At 37.5% G+C, this 16,253-nt stretch overlaps 1 protein-coding gene across 3 annotated transcripts in view; it reads right to left on the bottom strand.

The window, feature by feature from the left end:
- Positions 1-16,253, bottom strand: part of CRYBG3 (crystallin beta-gamma domain containing 3) — a 115,943-nt gene that overhangs the window by 23,341 nt on the left and 76,349 nt on the right. For all 3 annotated transcript variants that reach the window (XM_061194038.1, XM_061194042.1, XM_061194040.1), the window contains 2 exons: positions 13,843-13,955; positions 9,647-9,773 (listed from right to left, as the gene is read on the bottom strand). In XM_061194038.1, coding sequence (XP_061050021.1) covers positions 9,647-9,773; positions 13,843-13,955 — 240 coding nt within the window. The remainder of the gene's footprint in view (positions 1-9,646; positions 9,774-13,842; positions 13,956-16,253) is intronic.

Here is a 16,253-nt window from a genome sequence, read left to right as displayed (position 1 = left end):
AAAGAGGATACAGCTTCTAAAAGGAGGATGTGGTTAAGAAAGGAAAAGAATACTTAAACTGTATAAATGAAAAGAAAACTTATCACCCCATCAACTAAAATAATATTTTAAATGACAATAATAGTAATAACTAACATACATGACACTTAATATGTGCTGGGAATCATATATACATACACACACACACAAACTATATAGAAGGGATTGTGAATGGATGGATGGATGGATGGATATATATATGTATATATACATGTGTGTATGTACATATATATGTATATATAGGTGTGTATATATATATATGTGTATATATATATGTATGTATATATACATATATATATATCCCAATTTTTTTAACCTAATTCATTTGGCAACAAAATCTGATCTGAATAAGTAGAAAAGTATTTATAATATTTATCCAACTTGTGTAGCCATGATTATATTTTGCTACAGCAACAGAAATGTGTTCAATTATGGGGTGTTGCCCAGAACCTTTCTGGAGTTATTGTCTTATATGCTATCTATGAACCATATTATTGTTTAAAATGGGAAATATTCCAAATCCCAAAATACATTCATGTTAGGAAGTGTAGAACTGTATTCACTCCTTTAATCCATGCAACTTTCCTTTGACATGGGTACAATTATTATCCCCACTTTACAGATGAAGAATGAAGGCACAGGTCACATACAGTAAATAAAAGAACTGGCATTTGAAACTAGACAGAATGGCCTCAGAGGCTGTGTTCTTAGCCCTTCCACTATAGTTCTAAAATGTTCTAAGTAATTTTATCATGTAGAATATTTTTGATTGGCATGTGTGACATTATCTGAAACAGTTGACTTCATCTTGCTCATCTGGGTAATATCTATGACCCCATTCTTACCTATCCCATCAACTTAACAAGTATGTCCACCATCTTAATTTGAAGCTCTGAGACCTGGGTACAGGTACTCTGCTAGAAGGATTACATTTATATCAACACATCTTCAATATATATTGGATAAAATGTTTAAATCTAACTACTAATTTTTGACATTTATTAAAATTATACAGACTTGAATATGAGCTTGAATAGTATTTAACAATGGGGGTGAATTAGTTTCCCTAATCATCAATTGCATGAGTTTGCAAGATGGTAAAAAGAATATATGTACTTTATACATTTTTTCATTATTTTTTTATCCATATAGCAAGTCTTTGAGGTGGAATGAAGTCTGTCAAATGGTCTTTTCCTAATTTTAAAGACGAAGCAAATATTGAATTATATTTGTTAGTTCAGTGTCAACATGAGACCAAGACTTCAATCTTTCACTCCAGGGAGTACATAAACTATAACTTGAAAGCACATAGTCAAAAGATGTTTGAAATGGAAATATGTTGGGGTCCTAGAAGCATGGTTTGTGTAATCACACAGAATATCTCTAGTTAGAGTCTGTGTTAGACTAAAAGGGGGGAGTTGGCAGGGGTGGGAGAGAGACCTCTGACAAAAACATAATGAAAGGGAACATCCGTTCAAAGACCACATTTACCGGAGAAAAAGAGGCCATTCTGGAAGTGAGAACAGAGGTGAAAATTACTTGGACAGTTTATTTATTGACTATTAATACTAAAAACAAAGCATCTGATAAAATTTTGCCTTACTTCTCATTGCTTAGAAGAAAGAAGAAATTATTCAATTTTGCAAACATTTCTGAATTTTTCTTGCATGCCAGATAATTTGCCAAGTGCCTGGGATACTTAAACAAGGTCAAACGCTGAGATGGAAGGAAGCTCTTGAGCTCTGATCTCTAACAGGAAGTGTCCAAAACTTCCTTTCATGGTATACAAAGCCCCTCACGTTCTGATCTCCAAAGGGCTTTGCAGCCTCATCTGTCAGAGTAACAAAGTTAGCTATCATCTCTACTGCTTTTCAGCACTTTACATCCTTATCTGCCTTAACCAGATCTTCACTCTTCCAGGTATTTCCAGTTGCCAAGTCCAGGGGAATTCTTTTGTCCCATATCATCTGTCTCTGACATTTCCACCTTCCACTTTTTCCTGGCTCTTTCCCTTTGGGCAATAAACATGCTCATTTATTTACATACAAAAAAACCCACAAAAAACCATACAGACTTGTACATTAGCACTGTATATAGTTCTTTGAGTTTCAAATCACTGCTTCTATGGAAAAGGTGTTGATATTACCTCACGATGATGTTAGTTGGTTAGACTCTAAATATAACATGTTATTTTATTTTAAAAATATCTAGCAAACAGCCACTAAGCACAGCCATATCTGTACAGCCCAACAATATCACTTCACCCTAATCTTTGCCAAGTGAACCATGGCTAAAAAACTAAGAACAACTAGACTGAATTCAAGGAAAGTAACCATAATGTGCACCTCAAATACCATTCCAATCCAGCGAAATACCAAACAGTGTGCTGGCAAAAAGGTATCTGCAGTGATGAAAATTTAATAGAAGGCTCATAAATCTCTAATGAGACTCTAATCCGGAATCTTCTAAGTTTGGCCCATTTAAAACAAAATCACATAAATACTTTCAGTCTTATCAAATCTTAATGTTGCACAACAAATATTAATTCTTGTCTATGAGCTATTATAATATTATTGAGTGTTTTCATGTGCTAAAGGCTTCACATGCACTAGCTCATTTAATCCTCGTTTTATTCGATGAGAAAGTTGAGGCATAGAGCGGTCAGAAACATGCCCAGGGTCACTCAGCTAACAAGCAACGGTCTGTCAGACTCTCAAACTAAACTCTTCTCCAGTGAACTATAATGCCCCTCATAAAAGCCTCTTTCACTTGGCTTAGAAAATCAGTTTCATCACAGGCTTACCTTTCTAACTGGTCTTCTTCCTTTAAAAAAAAAGTTATAATACATTTCAAAAAGAATAAATAGGGCTTCCCTGGTGGCACAGTGGTTGAGAATCTGCCTGCCAATGCAGGGGACACGGGTTCAAGCCCTGGTCTGGGAAGATCCCACATGCCACGGAGCAACTGGGCCCGTGAGCCACAACTACTGAGCCTGTGCATCTGGAGCCTGTGCCCCGCAACAAGAGAGGCCACGATAGTGAGAGGCCCGCGCACCGCGATGAAGAGTGGCCCCCACTCGCCGCAACTAGAGAAAGCCCTCGCACAGAAACGAAGACCCAACACAGCCAAAAATAAATAAATAAATTTATAAAAAAAAAAAAAAAGAATAAATAATGTCTAGATGATCATGTATCCAGCACCCAGAAGTAATACATTTGAATTTTACTATATTTATATCAAATTGTATAAACAAGTAAAAACATAACATGTAGAGATGAATTTTAATTTTCCCCCCTCCCTAGAAGTAACCATTATGCTGAAGTTGTGAATCTTTATACATCCTTTGTTTTTAAATTTCACAGAAATATATCTTACTGTAACATCCTTGGTAACACATGAACCTCACTTAATATATTATATTTCCTTTTATGATTGTGCTGTACTGTAGTTTGTTTCATCCATCAATGCTGCAACAAACATCCTTATTTTTCCCTCATAGCAACTGATACTCCTTCCACTAGCTTTGTATGAATGATCCCACTTCTCTGCCACTAAACTAAACTCTGGTATTGTCAGATCTTCCAATGTTTGTATCTAAAGTAAGGTAATGCTACCTAATTACTATTTTATTCATAATTTGCATTTACTGGATCACTAGTGAGGTTTAACATCCTTTGTATGTCCTTAGCCATTTTCTCACATTTATGAACTGGCTATTCATAGTCTCTGCTGATTTTTAAAATTTCAATTGATTTGAAAGAGTTCTTTTTATATTCTATACATTAAACCTTTGTAGCTTATAAGGGCTGAAAATATATTCTCCAGTCTGTGGCTTGCTGTGGTAGGCTCAATAATTATTGTTCCCCCACCACCATCCAAAAACAGGTCTACATCCTAATCCTGGAACCTATGAATATGTTAGCTGATATAGTGGAAGGGACTTTGCAAATGTGATTAAGAGTTAAGAATCTAGAGATGGGGATATCTGTCTGGATTATCCAGATAGAACTAATATAATCACATAGGTCCTTATAAGAGGGTCAGAGATAGAGGATAGAGAACAGAAGCTGAAGTGATAAACTTTGAAGATGGAAGAGGGCCATGAGCCAAGCTTTCTAGAAGCTGGAAAAGGTAAAGAAACAGATTCGCCCCTAGTGTCTCCCAGAAGGTATGCAGTCTTGCTGACCCCATAATTTTACCCCAGTAAGACCTATTTTAGACTTCTGACCTCCAGAACTGTAGGATCATTTCTGTTGTTTTCAGCACTAAATTTGTGGTAACTTGTTACAGCAGCAACAGGAAACGCATACACTTGCCTTTTACTACTGACTTGTATGTTTTGCGTTTAAATCCATCCTACTCCAATATCATTAGCATAGTTTTCCATATTTTCTTCTGTTTTTTTCTTCCAGTTTTATTGAGACATAATTGACATACAGCACTGTACAGGTTTAAGGTGTACAGCACAATGATTTGACCTACATACACTGTGAAAGGAGGACCACAGTAAGTTTAGTGAGCACTCGTCATCTCATATAGATACAAAATGAAATTGGAGAAAATTGTTTTTCCTTGTGATGAGAACTCTTAGGATTTACTTTCCTAACAACTTTCATATATAACATACAGCAGTGTTAATTCTATTTATCATATTACAGATTACATCTTTAGTATTGATTTATCTTATAACTAGAAGTCTGTATCTTTTGACTAACTGCCATCCAATTCCCCCTCCGCCACCCCCTACTCCCCGATAACCACAAATCTGACCTCTTTTTCTTTTTGACCTCTTTTTCTATGAGTCTGTTTGTCTGTTTGTTTTTGAAGTATAATTGACCTACAACACCATGTTAGTTCCTGGTGCACAATATAGTGGTTCAATATTTCTATACATTTCAAAACAATCACCGTGAAGTCGAGTTGTCATCTGTCACCTTACAAAGATATTACGTAATTACTAACTATATGCCCGGCACTGTACATTTCATTCAGGTTTGTTTTTCACATTTAGGTTGCCATTAATCCATCTGGAATTTATTTTTGGTGTTTGGAATAAAGCAAGATTCAAATGGTATCTTTTTCCATGTAAAGGGCCAACCGTCTTTCGTAATAGCCCCACTGAAATGCTATTTCTGTCACCTTCCAAATTCCATTATTCACGTAGGTCAGTTTCTATGCTCTCCTATCGCACTCTTCTATTGGTCTCTCCTTGCACTCACTATCTCAATTATTACTGATGAATAATGCAATATCTATATTTGGTAGGACAAGTGATCCTGCCTATTGTTCTTAAAAATAATCTTGGCTATTTTGAACCCCTATCTTTGCCAAATTAATTTTAGAAGGAGCTCGTCATGTTTTACCACCACCCCTGCAAAAGACAAGATTCTGTAAGCATTCTGCCTGAAATTTTATTAATTTGGGGAAGACTAAAATATTTACAATATTGAGTCTTTTCATCTATAAAATCTCTCTCCATCTTTTATGTCCTTCAAGAAAGTTTTTACAATTTTCCTCATAAAGAACTTACTTGCATTATGTTAGATTTATTTCTAAGTATCCTATATTTTAATTGCTATTTATCTTGTAATTGGCAACTTTTAAAGATTTCATATTAATCCTAATAACTTGTCTGTGGATATTCTTGACAATTTTGTTTCTTCCTTTATAACTTTCTTGGTTTTAATCTTATTAAAGTGCCTAGGACTCCAAAATAATGTTGAATAGAAGTGGTGATAGTAGAGACCATTGTCTTCTGCCTGAATTTAAAAGGAAATGCTTCAGATATCTCACTTGGAAGTATGATGTTTACTGTAGGTTTTTGTTGGCCTTCATGTTCAAAATGTACACAGTAGTTACTGCTATTAACTATATATGAGTTCATCTGAAAATTTAATAGTAACCAAACTCCTCTACACTTTATAAAGTCATTGCTTCCTTTCATCTGTGGCTGGATTTACAGTCATCTTCTATTTATAGCTGTACCCCTCCCTTATTCATTACTCTTGCACAGAATGAATTATTGTCTCGCCAATTCTTATTCTACCTTTTAAGATCATTTATGTCATCACAGTCATAAATTTCATTTGAACTCTTTCTACAACCTCTTGTTATAATGTTTCTTTTGCTTTGCCTGCTTATAGCTACCAGGATTGGATTATACTTCAAAGGAGGCCAACTTCCATGCCAAGCCACCATGGAGACACTAAAGAAGTAATGAGAAGACTGCTGCTCCCATGGAAATGCAACAAAAGCAGGTTACCCCACACACTACTAGACCAATGCTTAAAAAACATTTTACTTAATGCTCCCCACCCACCTCTAGCCCCTCACCAACTGTTTTGGGGACTGTTATATGGCATAACCTTATTGAAAGCTAATATACCATCTTATTCCCTCAGACCATGTGAGGCCTAAGACTGGACACATTGCTTTTCATGTCCAACTAGAAATATGCCCAGGATACTTATTCTGTTGAAGTGGAGGCTGTCAAAGATGTAAAAATACCTGTTCTAACAGTTTCTTTACAGATGAGTTAACTGAGGTCAAAGTAAACTAGGTGATTTGTACAAGGTCACACTAGTGAAAAGCAGAACTGTAAACTATGCTCGCAGCTCCTTTCACTGTAAAATGACTGCAAACTATGCATCCATGGACTTCTAGAATGTAACATATGTTTGCACAGATAGAAATCAGCCTGGAGCAAACTGTCATTTGCAAGACATACTGATCTTGTATGAAGATGAAGTGTTAGGATTCCTCAATATTATACCATTATGACACTTTAGCACTAAAAGTCACAGCATGTCTGGGAATGCCAACTACAAGCAACACCCTCATAATTCTGCAGCTTTAATAAAAGCAAAAATCAAAAATTTAGCTCATATATATGTAAAGTTAACTCAACTGGAAGTAACATTTCCCACAATGAATCCAGAATCATACTGGATTGTGGCATAGGCAGTAGTATTAACCAATCTATAGAAAAAGGCATATGAATTCCTAAGTAGGAATACAGTAGGGAGACAGGGGCTGTGAAAGTAATCAGAGAAGCAGGATAGATACAGTGTGTCTAGAATTTTCCAAGGAAAGGAGATACAGAATCTGGAGAATGCAAACAACTGGGGAGGTGGGGTGGGGGAGTCTCTTTTGAGGGGAATATTAGCCTAGGTAAACTACTCAAGACATCTACCTAATTTTATCCAAATCTTAAAATGTCTGATGACTAATTTCATTTCCTGGGTTCTTCCAGAGAGGCAGAAAAATGCCCAGGACAGAATTCTCAAGTATTCTAGTCACTAGAATCCACCTACTACAAATTACCAGGTTGGCCTTCTGGTTTACCTATCAATCTCCTAGGTCTGATCAACTCAGGGTTTCAGGGCCACCAGGGTGAAGCATGGTTGACTTCACCAAGGAAATGTTACCTGTTGAGGCTGCCTCCTGGTCAGTTTGCAGATCTTTACTGGGATGCCCAACCTCACCTCACATTCCTTCCATTTCACCACCAAACCTACTGCCTAAACATGGCTTCAACAAAGACCTTTCAAAGATTCAAAACATACCTGGTAAAGGCATTAAGAAAACTTATATGCTCTCCTTACATAAACTGAATACACTCTTTAATCAGTTCTTGAAGTGAAAAGGCTATAGCTCTCAAATCCTTTCCAAGAGGCACCTTTATCTACACTGCCTGGATTCCACAGGACCAAACCAGGGACATGCAACTGCACAGTTCAACTTATGTAGAGATGTTTCTTTTCTCTGTCTGTATTTTTACTCCTAATTTTAATTATTTATTTTTGACTTCATGAATGTGGAAGAAATGTAACTCCTCAAACAAAAATAGTAACACCATTCATTTGGAGCATCTAAGTATCTGTCTGCGAGTTTGACCACTAAAAATTGCTAAAAAGTTCCCTTCCCAGTAAATGCAGACTACTTTCCCATGCCTTTTTCAGCCTTATCAATACTTGGAGAGACTGACCAAAACACATTCTTTTTTTTTTTTTTTTTAAATCCAGTTTTTCTCCAATAGACAGGAAGCATCAGTAGCCACTTAGTCTTTCCAAGTTGGTGTCTAAAGGCCACTAAGAGAGACCGAGGCTCTATTTTTATTCTTGTTTCTCAGCCAAGACTCTATTCTTACCCTGATACCAAGAATACTCTCTCCAGGAATGCCTTGAAATAAGACTACATTGCTGGGACTTCGCTGGTGGTCCAGTGGAAAAGAATCTGCCTTACAATGCAGGGGACACGGGTTCGATCCCTAGTCAGGGAACTAAGATCCCACATGCCGCGGGGCAACTAAGCCCATGAGCCACAACTACTGAGCCCATGCGCCTCAACTAGAGAGCCCACATGCCGCAAACTACAGAGCCCATGAGCTCTGGAGCCTGCACGCCTAGAGAGAAGCCTGTGTGCCGCAACAAAGAGCCCGCCTGCCGCAACTAAGACCTGATGCAGCCAAAAATTTCTTTAAAAAAAGAAAAAAAAAAGAAGACTACATTGCTGAGGTTGGGATCGAAGATCCTGAGTATGATCATCACTCCTGGAGTCAGCTCTGGTTGAAAGATCTGACTGAGTCACTCCTGTCACCATGTAGGGCTTCTAGTCATCATTGTGTAAATCTCAGCTTTGACCAAATGCTCCTAGGGAATCATAACTCGACATCTTGAAAATATTCCAGATCCTTACTACTTCCTCTGCAAAGACACCACTAACTAGGAACCCGGAATGAATGTCCCAGAATAGCTATCCTGTTTTTCTCACACTTAAAATTCTGAGTAACTATGATAGAAAGGAGAAATTACTTACTCTATAAATGTAAGCCTCCAAGGTGACCCAGATAACGCTGTACACTCTAGGCAGGAAAGCCCTAGTTCCCCCAAAACAAGGTTTGAAATCAATACCAACGGTGTTCCATGACTTAAAGTAACATTGGAAATCTAAGTAGCAGACAAGCTGTCATGTGACTTATCTAGCAGAATAATAAAATGATCAGGTTATTATTTTTATTAAGCAGCTCTACCAATTACAGCCATGATACTAATAGCTAATACTTATTGAGCGCTCACCATGTGCTAGGCATTTTACAAGCACCATCACATTTAATATCCCAGTGGCCTTACAAAGTACTACTATCTTTTATAGATGAGGAAACTAAGTAACTTTGTCAATGTCACCCAAAGTCATTAAAGTATTCACTTAAGCTCAGGGCTATATTACTCTACTTCCTAAATTTTGCATTCTGATCAAAAAAAAAAAAAAAAAAAACAAAGAAAGAAGAAAAATATCAATCTTGGGAATTCCCTGGTGGTCCAGTGGTTAGGACTCAGTGCTTTCACTGCCGAGGGCCAGGGTTCAGTCCCTGGTCAGGGAACTAAGATCCCACAAGCTGCACGGTGCGGCAAAAAAAAAAAAAAAAAAAAATCAATCTTTCATTAGTTGGATTTCATGAGTGAATCTCAATTTTACAATCTTCAAGCAAGTTACTTAAATTTTTATATTTTCCCCTGTATTATTTCTTCCAACTTCATGTTATCATTCATGGTAATTAAACTGGACAAGAAAAAGTCTTATAAATATGCATCAGCGAAGTACTTACATAGTCAATGGGCTTGAGGGATTTGACTCTAGATGTTGGGCAGCCACAGGAAGTAAGGTCAGCATACAGCCCTTCTTCTAACACACACTGATGATTAGAAATGTCCTCTTGGTAATACAGGAGCCAGCTGAAAAAACAAGCAGTGAAACATTCAGTCAAAGTGCATCAGTTGGCAGTTTAACTCATCATCATGCAGTGGGAGCCAGGGTAGGAGTAGGACATAAAACTCCTGGTGCTGGTCAGCAGCAAATACCCAGAGTCAGTTTGGAAAAAAAAAAAAAAGCTACTACTATCACCTATTGACTGCTACCCATGTGCCAGACTAGGTACTCTGCATGCATTATTTCACTGTGTACTCATTACTTTGTGAGGTAGAAACAAGTGAGGTAGAAAAGTTAGGTGATTTGCCCAAGATTCCCCCAACTATTAAATAAATTTGAAATAAAACATCTGCTGTAAGCTAAAGACATTAACTTCATTCAGTGCTTTCAAGTATAAAAACCTGGGATCAAATTATAGTAATTATTAAGTACTTTAACAGATTAGAAATTCTTTTTGAGAAAAACAAAAATTTGTATCCTTATTTAATGATGAGTTTGCTTTCAGTCTAGGTTGAGTTAGAAGCTAGACTCCTAAAATCACACAACAGTACTTAAAACCTGTCACCTGCATAGCTGATAGCTAGCGGAGAGACTTTTAAAAAGAAATGAACCCTTTAGAATCTTCCATAGCAAATTATCTTCAATATAGCACTCATCAAAAGCTTGGTTAAGACATGCCATTTTGGAAAGAAGGGGCACAAGGGAGAAATGAATTGACTGTTACTACTTCAGCTTTGGTGTGTTTAAGTTCTAGCTCTATATTTTAAGATCACCAGAACTGTGCTCTAGCTATACGAGGTTAACTTTAGATAACCACAGAAATGCTCTGTGACAAAATTTACTGCCATGTCTCCTACGTAATAAGCATTTTATAGCCAAATTTCTGAAAGGTTTTTCAATGTGTTGGGCATGCAGCTAAGCCCTTACGTGCATTATTTATTTAGTCCTTATAAGAATCCTTTGAGGTAAGTACTGTTATTAGCCCACATTTACAGAGGAGGACACTGGGGTGCAGAGAGATGGTCCAATTTGCTTAAGATTACATAGTGGTGAACTGGGCTCCAATCCTCATCTCTGAAGCCTCCTCGGTACTTAAACAATCACCATGCTTCCTGTATTCTTTTATTAAAACTATAGTTTAATAAGTTACACATAAATCTAAATAAAATATATAAATAAGATGTACATTTTGTATGTAGTTGGCCCCCTGTATCGACAGGTTTCCTACCTGCAGATACAGAGGCACGACTGTAGTAAGCCACGTTATATAAGGGATTTGAGCATCCACGGATTTTGGTATATGTGGGGACTCCTGGAAACAATCCCTCACAGATATCAAGGGACAACTGTGTATACAAATTATATATATATATACACACACACACATTACACTGAAAAATATGTGTACACTATGTATAAATTATATATATATTTATTTATAAGTAAATAACATATACATTTCCTACATGAGGCAACACATATGACTAATTTGTCCTAGACTTCAGTGTCTAGGACAAAAACATTTCCCTCCAAAAAACAAAAAAAACTCCAGTGCTTCCTTTTATCAGAAAATTTAAACTATATCTTGCAAAACACTTTTTTTTTTCTTAGAGAAGAAAACTCAGAGTCAAATACTAGGAACAAGACTATTTCAGGCCCTTGATATACATATTTCTCACTGAAGAGTTGCAGATAATCTATTTAACTAACCGTGTCCTACTTTATGTGTTTTCACATTGTAAAACTTTCATATCCTTCTTGGAAGTAAGTATAAAAACAGTAACAGATACAGAGAGGTTCAAAGTAGTAAGAGTTATAGGAAATCAGAAAGGGAAAAGACTGTTTGATTTAGGGTTAATCAAGAAGGTTAACACAGGGAATGAGGATGGACTGGACCTTAAAAACATATATGCAGGTTAGTATTAAGCAGGGTTCACGAACTTACGTACCTGCAGGAGGTCAGGCAGGTAATATAAATGAGTAGTGTACCAGATGAAAAAAAATTGGCAATATACCCTATGGTACACTGGGGAGCACATATGCCTCTACTCAACACCAGCTAATTATCACCAAAGGTGAATGCTTCCCCAGAGTTTCCAAAAATCTTCTGATTTTTAAAGAGAAGGTGAAAAACAGGTTCTTCTGAAAAAATATCCTAAACTTAAGTATTGACACAAAAAACTTTTTAAACATAGTGTTTAGGCCAACCAAATGACATCTGCTAGATTTACCTGAAACCTACCACCTTTGATACAGAGCAGGGGTTAGCAAACTACAGCATGTAGGCCAAATCCACCCCATAGCCAGTTTTCCAACAGCTCACAAGCTAAGACTGGTTTTTGCATTTTTAAATGGTTTTAAAAAATTAAAAGATGATTTTGTGATATGCAAATATTATATACAATTCAAATCTCAACATCCATGAACAGAGTTTCACTGGAACACAGCGATGCTCATTCGTTTATGTATTGCCTATGGCTGCTTTGGTGCTACAGTGGCAGTGCTGAGTGGCTGGGACAGAGCCTGTATGGCCCACAAAACTGAAAATATCTACTACCTGGTCCTCTGCAGAAAAAGCTTGCTGACCCCTGGTACAGAGGGTAAGGAGGAAAACACATAGCCGAGGAAATGCCCGAAGACAGGAGGAAAGGAGGATAGTACAAGGATAGAATGGAGCATGGATATGGAAAATGAGACTCATTGATGGTAAATCCTGGAAAAGGAAGAGTTTGAACTTGATCTGACTGGTATTAGAGAGTGACTGGGATTTAAAGAAGAGTAGTAAAATATTAAGCTGGATTTTGGGACAAATAACTGGGCTATGATTGGTTTGTGGTAAACACTGGAAATAAGACGACACTGGGGGACTTCCCTGGTGGCGCAGTGGTTAAGAATCTGCCTGACAATTCAGGGGACACGGGTTCGAGCCCTGGTCCGGGAAGATCCCACATGCTGCGGAGCAACTAAGCCCGTGCGCCACAACTACTGAGCCTGCGCTCTAGAGCCCCTGAGCCACAACTACTGAAGTCCGTGTGCCACAACTACTGAAGCCTGCGTGCCTAGAGCCTGTGCTCCGCAACAAGAGAAGCCACCGCAATGAGAAGCCCGTGCACCGCAACGAAGAGTAGCCCCCACTCGCCACAACTAGAGAAAGCCCGCACACAGCAACGGAAGACCCAACGCAGCCAAAAAAACCTAATTAATTAATTAATTAATTAATTAATTAAAAACAAAAAAGATGACACTGTAGTGTGGCTCATTAGGGGGCTGAAATTCCTCAAGTGGAAGATAGGAACCCTGTCTCTACCGGTTCAAGAGAAACGGAGGAGAACGGATGAATCCAAGATATTTTGAAGGGAGAAAAGAGACTTTGATGAGTTATTAGGTAGATAACTTGACATACAGAGATGCCACTGTAAAGATACATACACTTAAAAGTGGCTAAAATGATAAATTTCATGTTATACATATTGTACCACAATAAAAAATGATACATAGAATATATGTTAGAATATAAATTGAGAATCACATACAGTCTCATATACATGTGAGAAAGGTCCAGTACGTTGCCACAGTTGGAAGAATACAGAATAAAAAAAAAAAAAAAAAAACGGCCCAACAATCCTGGGTGTGACATTTGGTGTGTGACCTTGGGAAACTAACTCTGAATCAGGGATCCTCATCTGTGAAATGGGGACAATGAATACTTTAAACAAACAAAAAGTTTTTAATTTTTTTTTTTAATTTAGGAGTGATATGTCTTATCTGGACAAAAATGCTAATTTTTATAGCATTCTATTATACTACACAGTAAACACACAATATAAACATTCAAAATATTTAGGAAATAATCTAAGATAACAATGAGAAAAAAAACCCCACCAAAATGCTCCCAAAGTTGGCTAATCAGCATTCTATTTCACAGTAGCTTGTAATACAAGCTGGGCAAAGATCATATAGGCAAATTAGCAGTTGACTAATGATTAAATATGGTTATTTCACTGTATATGCAAAAAATAAAGTTAAATCTCTGTAAATTTAAAAGAAATTTAGTTATGTAAACAACAGCAGAAATCATTCCATAAGCATACTTACCAACCCCGAAGAACTTTAAAAGAACATGGCGTGAATGATGAAGTCAAATCCGAAATTTCTTTGGTAAAATCTATACATTCACCTTGGAACCCTGGTTTACTGAATGCTTTGAGCTATAACAGCAACAACACAACAATTAAACAGAAAACAGTTGCTTGACACCATCACAAAGCAAATGAAAACCTTTCGTTTCATGTACTTATAAAATTCAGCAAAATACTAGACTCGTGTTTTATTTATTAACAAGGAATCCATGTTAAGGATGACATTCTCCTTAAACTCACTTTTTTTCCCCTTACGTATTTGCCAGAAATGTCAAGATTTATTTATCATTTCCATCCATCTCTTGCATCAGATGCTGGGCACAGAGGCCTAGAAAATAATTCTACCTATAAGAGTAAATCAGAATCCCTCCTCTACTAAAATGTGGTCCTTGTCCATTCTATCAAGCAATTATTATCCCCTGTGGTGAGACTACATGTGTAAAATAAGAAGCAATTTAGTGCTAAACACGAAGGCGGTTTGGATTGGTATGAGGTGTGGTGGCTATGCCCTTTCTCTCCCCAAGCCTTCTTGATCCACAGTTAATAAAAGGGAGAAGGAGAAAGCACAAGCGCATGCCCGTAAATGAGCATGAGGGTGCCTGTGAGACCATAGGAGCAGGTGGCAGAGAAGACAATAATGATGGGATTAGTGGCAGATTTATGGTGAAGAAAGAAAGATGTCTGTGCTGTATACTTCGGCTTACCTTAAGAGTACCTTAAATGCACAGCTTACAGCTTTATATAACTACATTTCTGCTTTAGTCCTTTTTTGTCAAGGAAAATTCATGAAGTCTCAACTATAATTCCCTTTAGACCAGAGATATAATCATCTGCAACACTAGTGGCCTTGGATCTCTAATAAGTAAGCAAAAATGAATGAGGCCTAGAAATATTTCATAATACAGTGGAGCCTTGAAATAACACGGCCCCCAGATCCACCCGGCACCAAGAGGCCTGCGTCGTAGCTAAGAGTGCATCATGATAATCATCTACAGCACCGCCCTCTCTCCTGCCACGGCTGTCACGGAGAACACGGCTTCTTTGAGCAGCTGATGTTCACCTTCATTTTCCCACGGGTCCTCTTTAGAGACGGGTGGTCTCTGAGTTCTGAGGAATTGTTTCTTAGCTATCTCATCCTGCTCTGACCTTGCTAGGTCTGATATCAAAGCGAAGCCAAAACCAGAAAGCCGAGAGAACCCATTCCCCCTGACCAACCGGGGCTTGCACAATACGATTTCCTAATGAGAAACGAGGCTGTATTTGGAGCATTAAAACACCAAGGGACTCCCTGCCTTAAGGAAGCGTGATCCATCGAGTTCCTACACCATGGTCCTTTGGTGGATACAGGGGATAGAAAGAAAAAGCAAGTCCAAAACAATACAAACCTCTGGAACGATTGATTCCCTGTATAAGAACAATTCTACATGTCCAGGCAAACTGCCCTGGATTCCTTGATACGAGCATATATTTTAGTTAGTGGTTTTTCAGACTATGTTTTTTAACTTAAAGGTTTATAAAACATGAGGCTAAAAAGTAAATCGCATTTAACTGCCAAAAATGTGGAGTAATTTCTCCTACAGGCAAATATTATCTTTATTCACAATAAGAATCAGAAAAGGCACATGAGAACAGAGATCACGGTTGTCTGATTCACTACGTGTATTCCCAGTTTGTTGAATTAATTATATTCATATTGCTGAGCCTAAGATTTACACTTCAGTATTTCACCATGAAGTCGTGAAATGTCAAATCCTGGACAACTGACGATGCAAGCTAATCATACTGCAGATGGTGTATGTAGCAGCCACCTCTACTTTTCAGTCTCAGTCGTCACACCCAGAAGCATTAAAATTCACACGCATACACACACTCACTCTGCCATAAAGTACTGTTTTGATTTGATGATTTAAAATACTCTTTACCCAAATTAAAAAAAAAGGACTTAATACTGACCTGAGTTTATCTTTACCCCCCAAATGAGGTATGGTATTGATACACAGTTCACTCAAGATTTGTCCAACCCCAGAAAAGTAACACCCCGTTCCGAGTACCTTACAAATGCCTCAGAATAGAATAATTCTCATAATAATGTTCTGAGGATGGACCACTCGAAACCAACTCTGCACTTTCTAATTATAATAATTAATCTGTGGTTTCTACCCTTGGTGAAATTAAGTGGCAGTGCCTTGGTGAAAATAAGTCTTGTGAAAAGCTAGCTGGATGACTCACTATTTTGGTTTCCTTTCCAGGTTAATGGAGAATAAATGTACAAAACAACTCGGATAGGTGACTTAGAACACAGATGAATAGTCAGATGAACAAGAAATGAGTGTATTTCGAACTATGCCCATTCCTCCGTGCCAATGT

This window comes from Eubalaena glacialis, chromosome 6 (genome assembly GCF_028564815.1).
Source record: "Eubalaena glacialis isolate mEubGla1 chromosome 6, mEubGla1.1.hap2.+ XY, whole genome shotgun sequence".
Taxonomy (NCBI): Eukaryota; Metazoa; Chordata; class Mammalia; order Artiodactyla; family Balaenidae; genus Eubalaena; species Eubalaena glacialis.
Note: the sequence above shows the minus strand (reverse complement) of the source record. Positions and strands in the feature narration are given on the sequence as shown.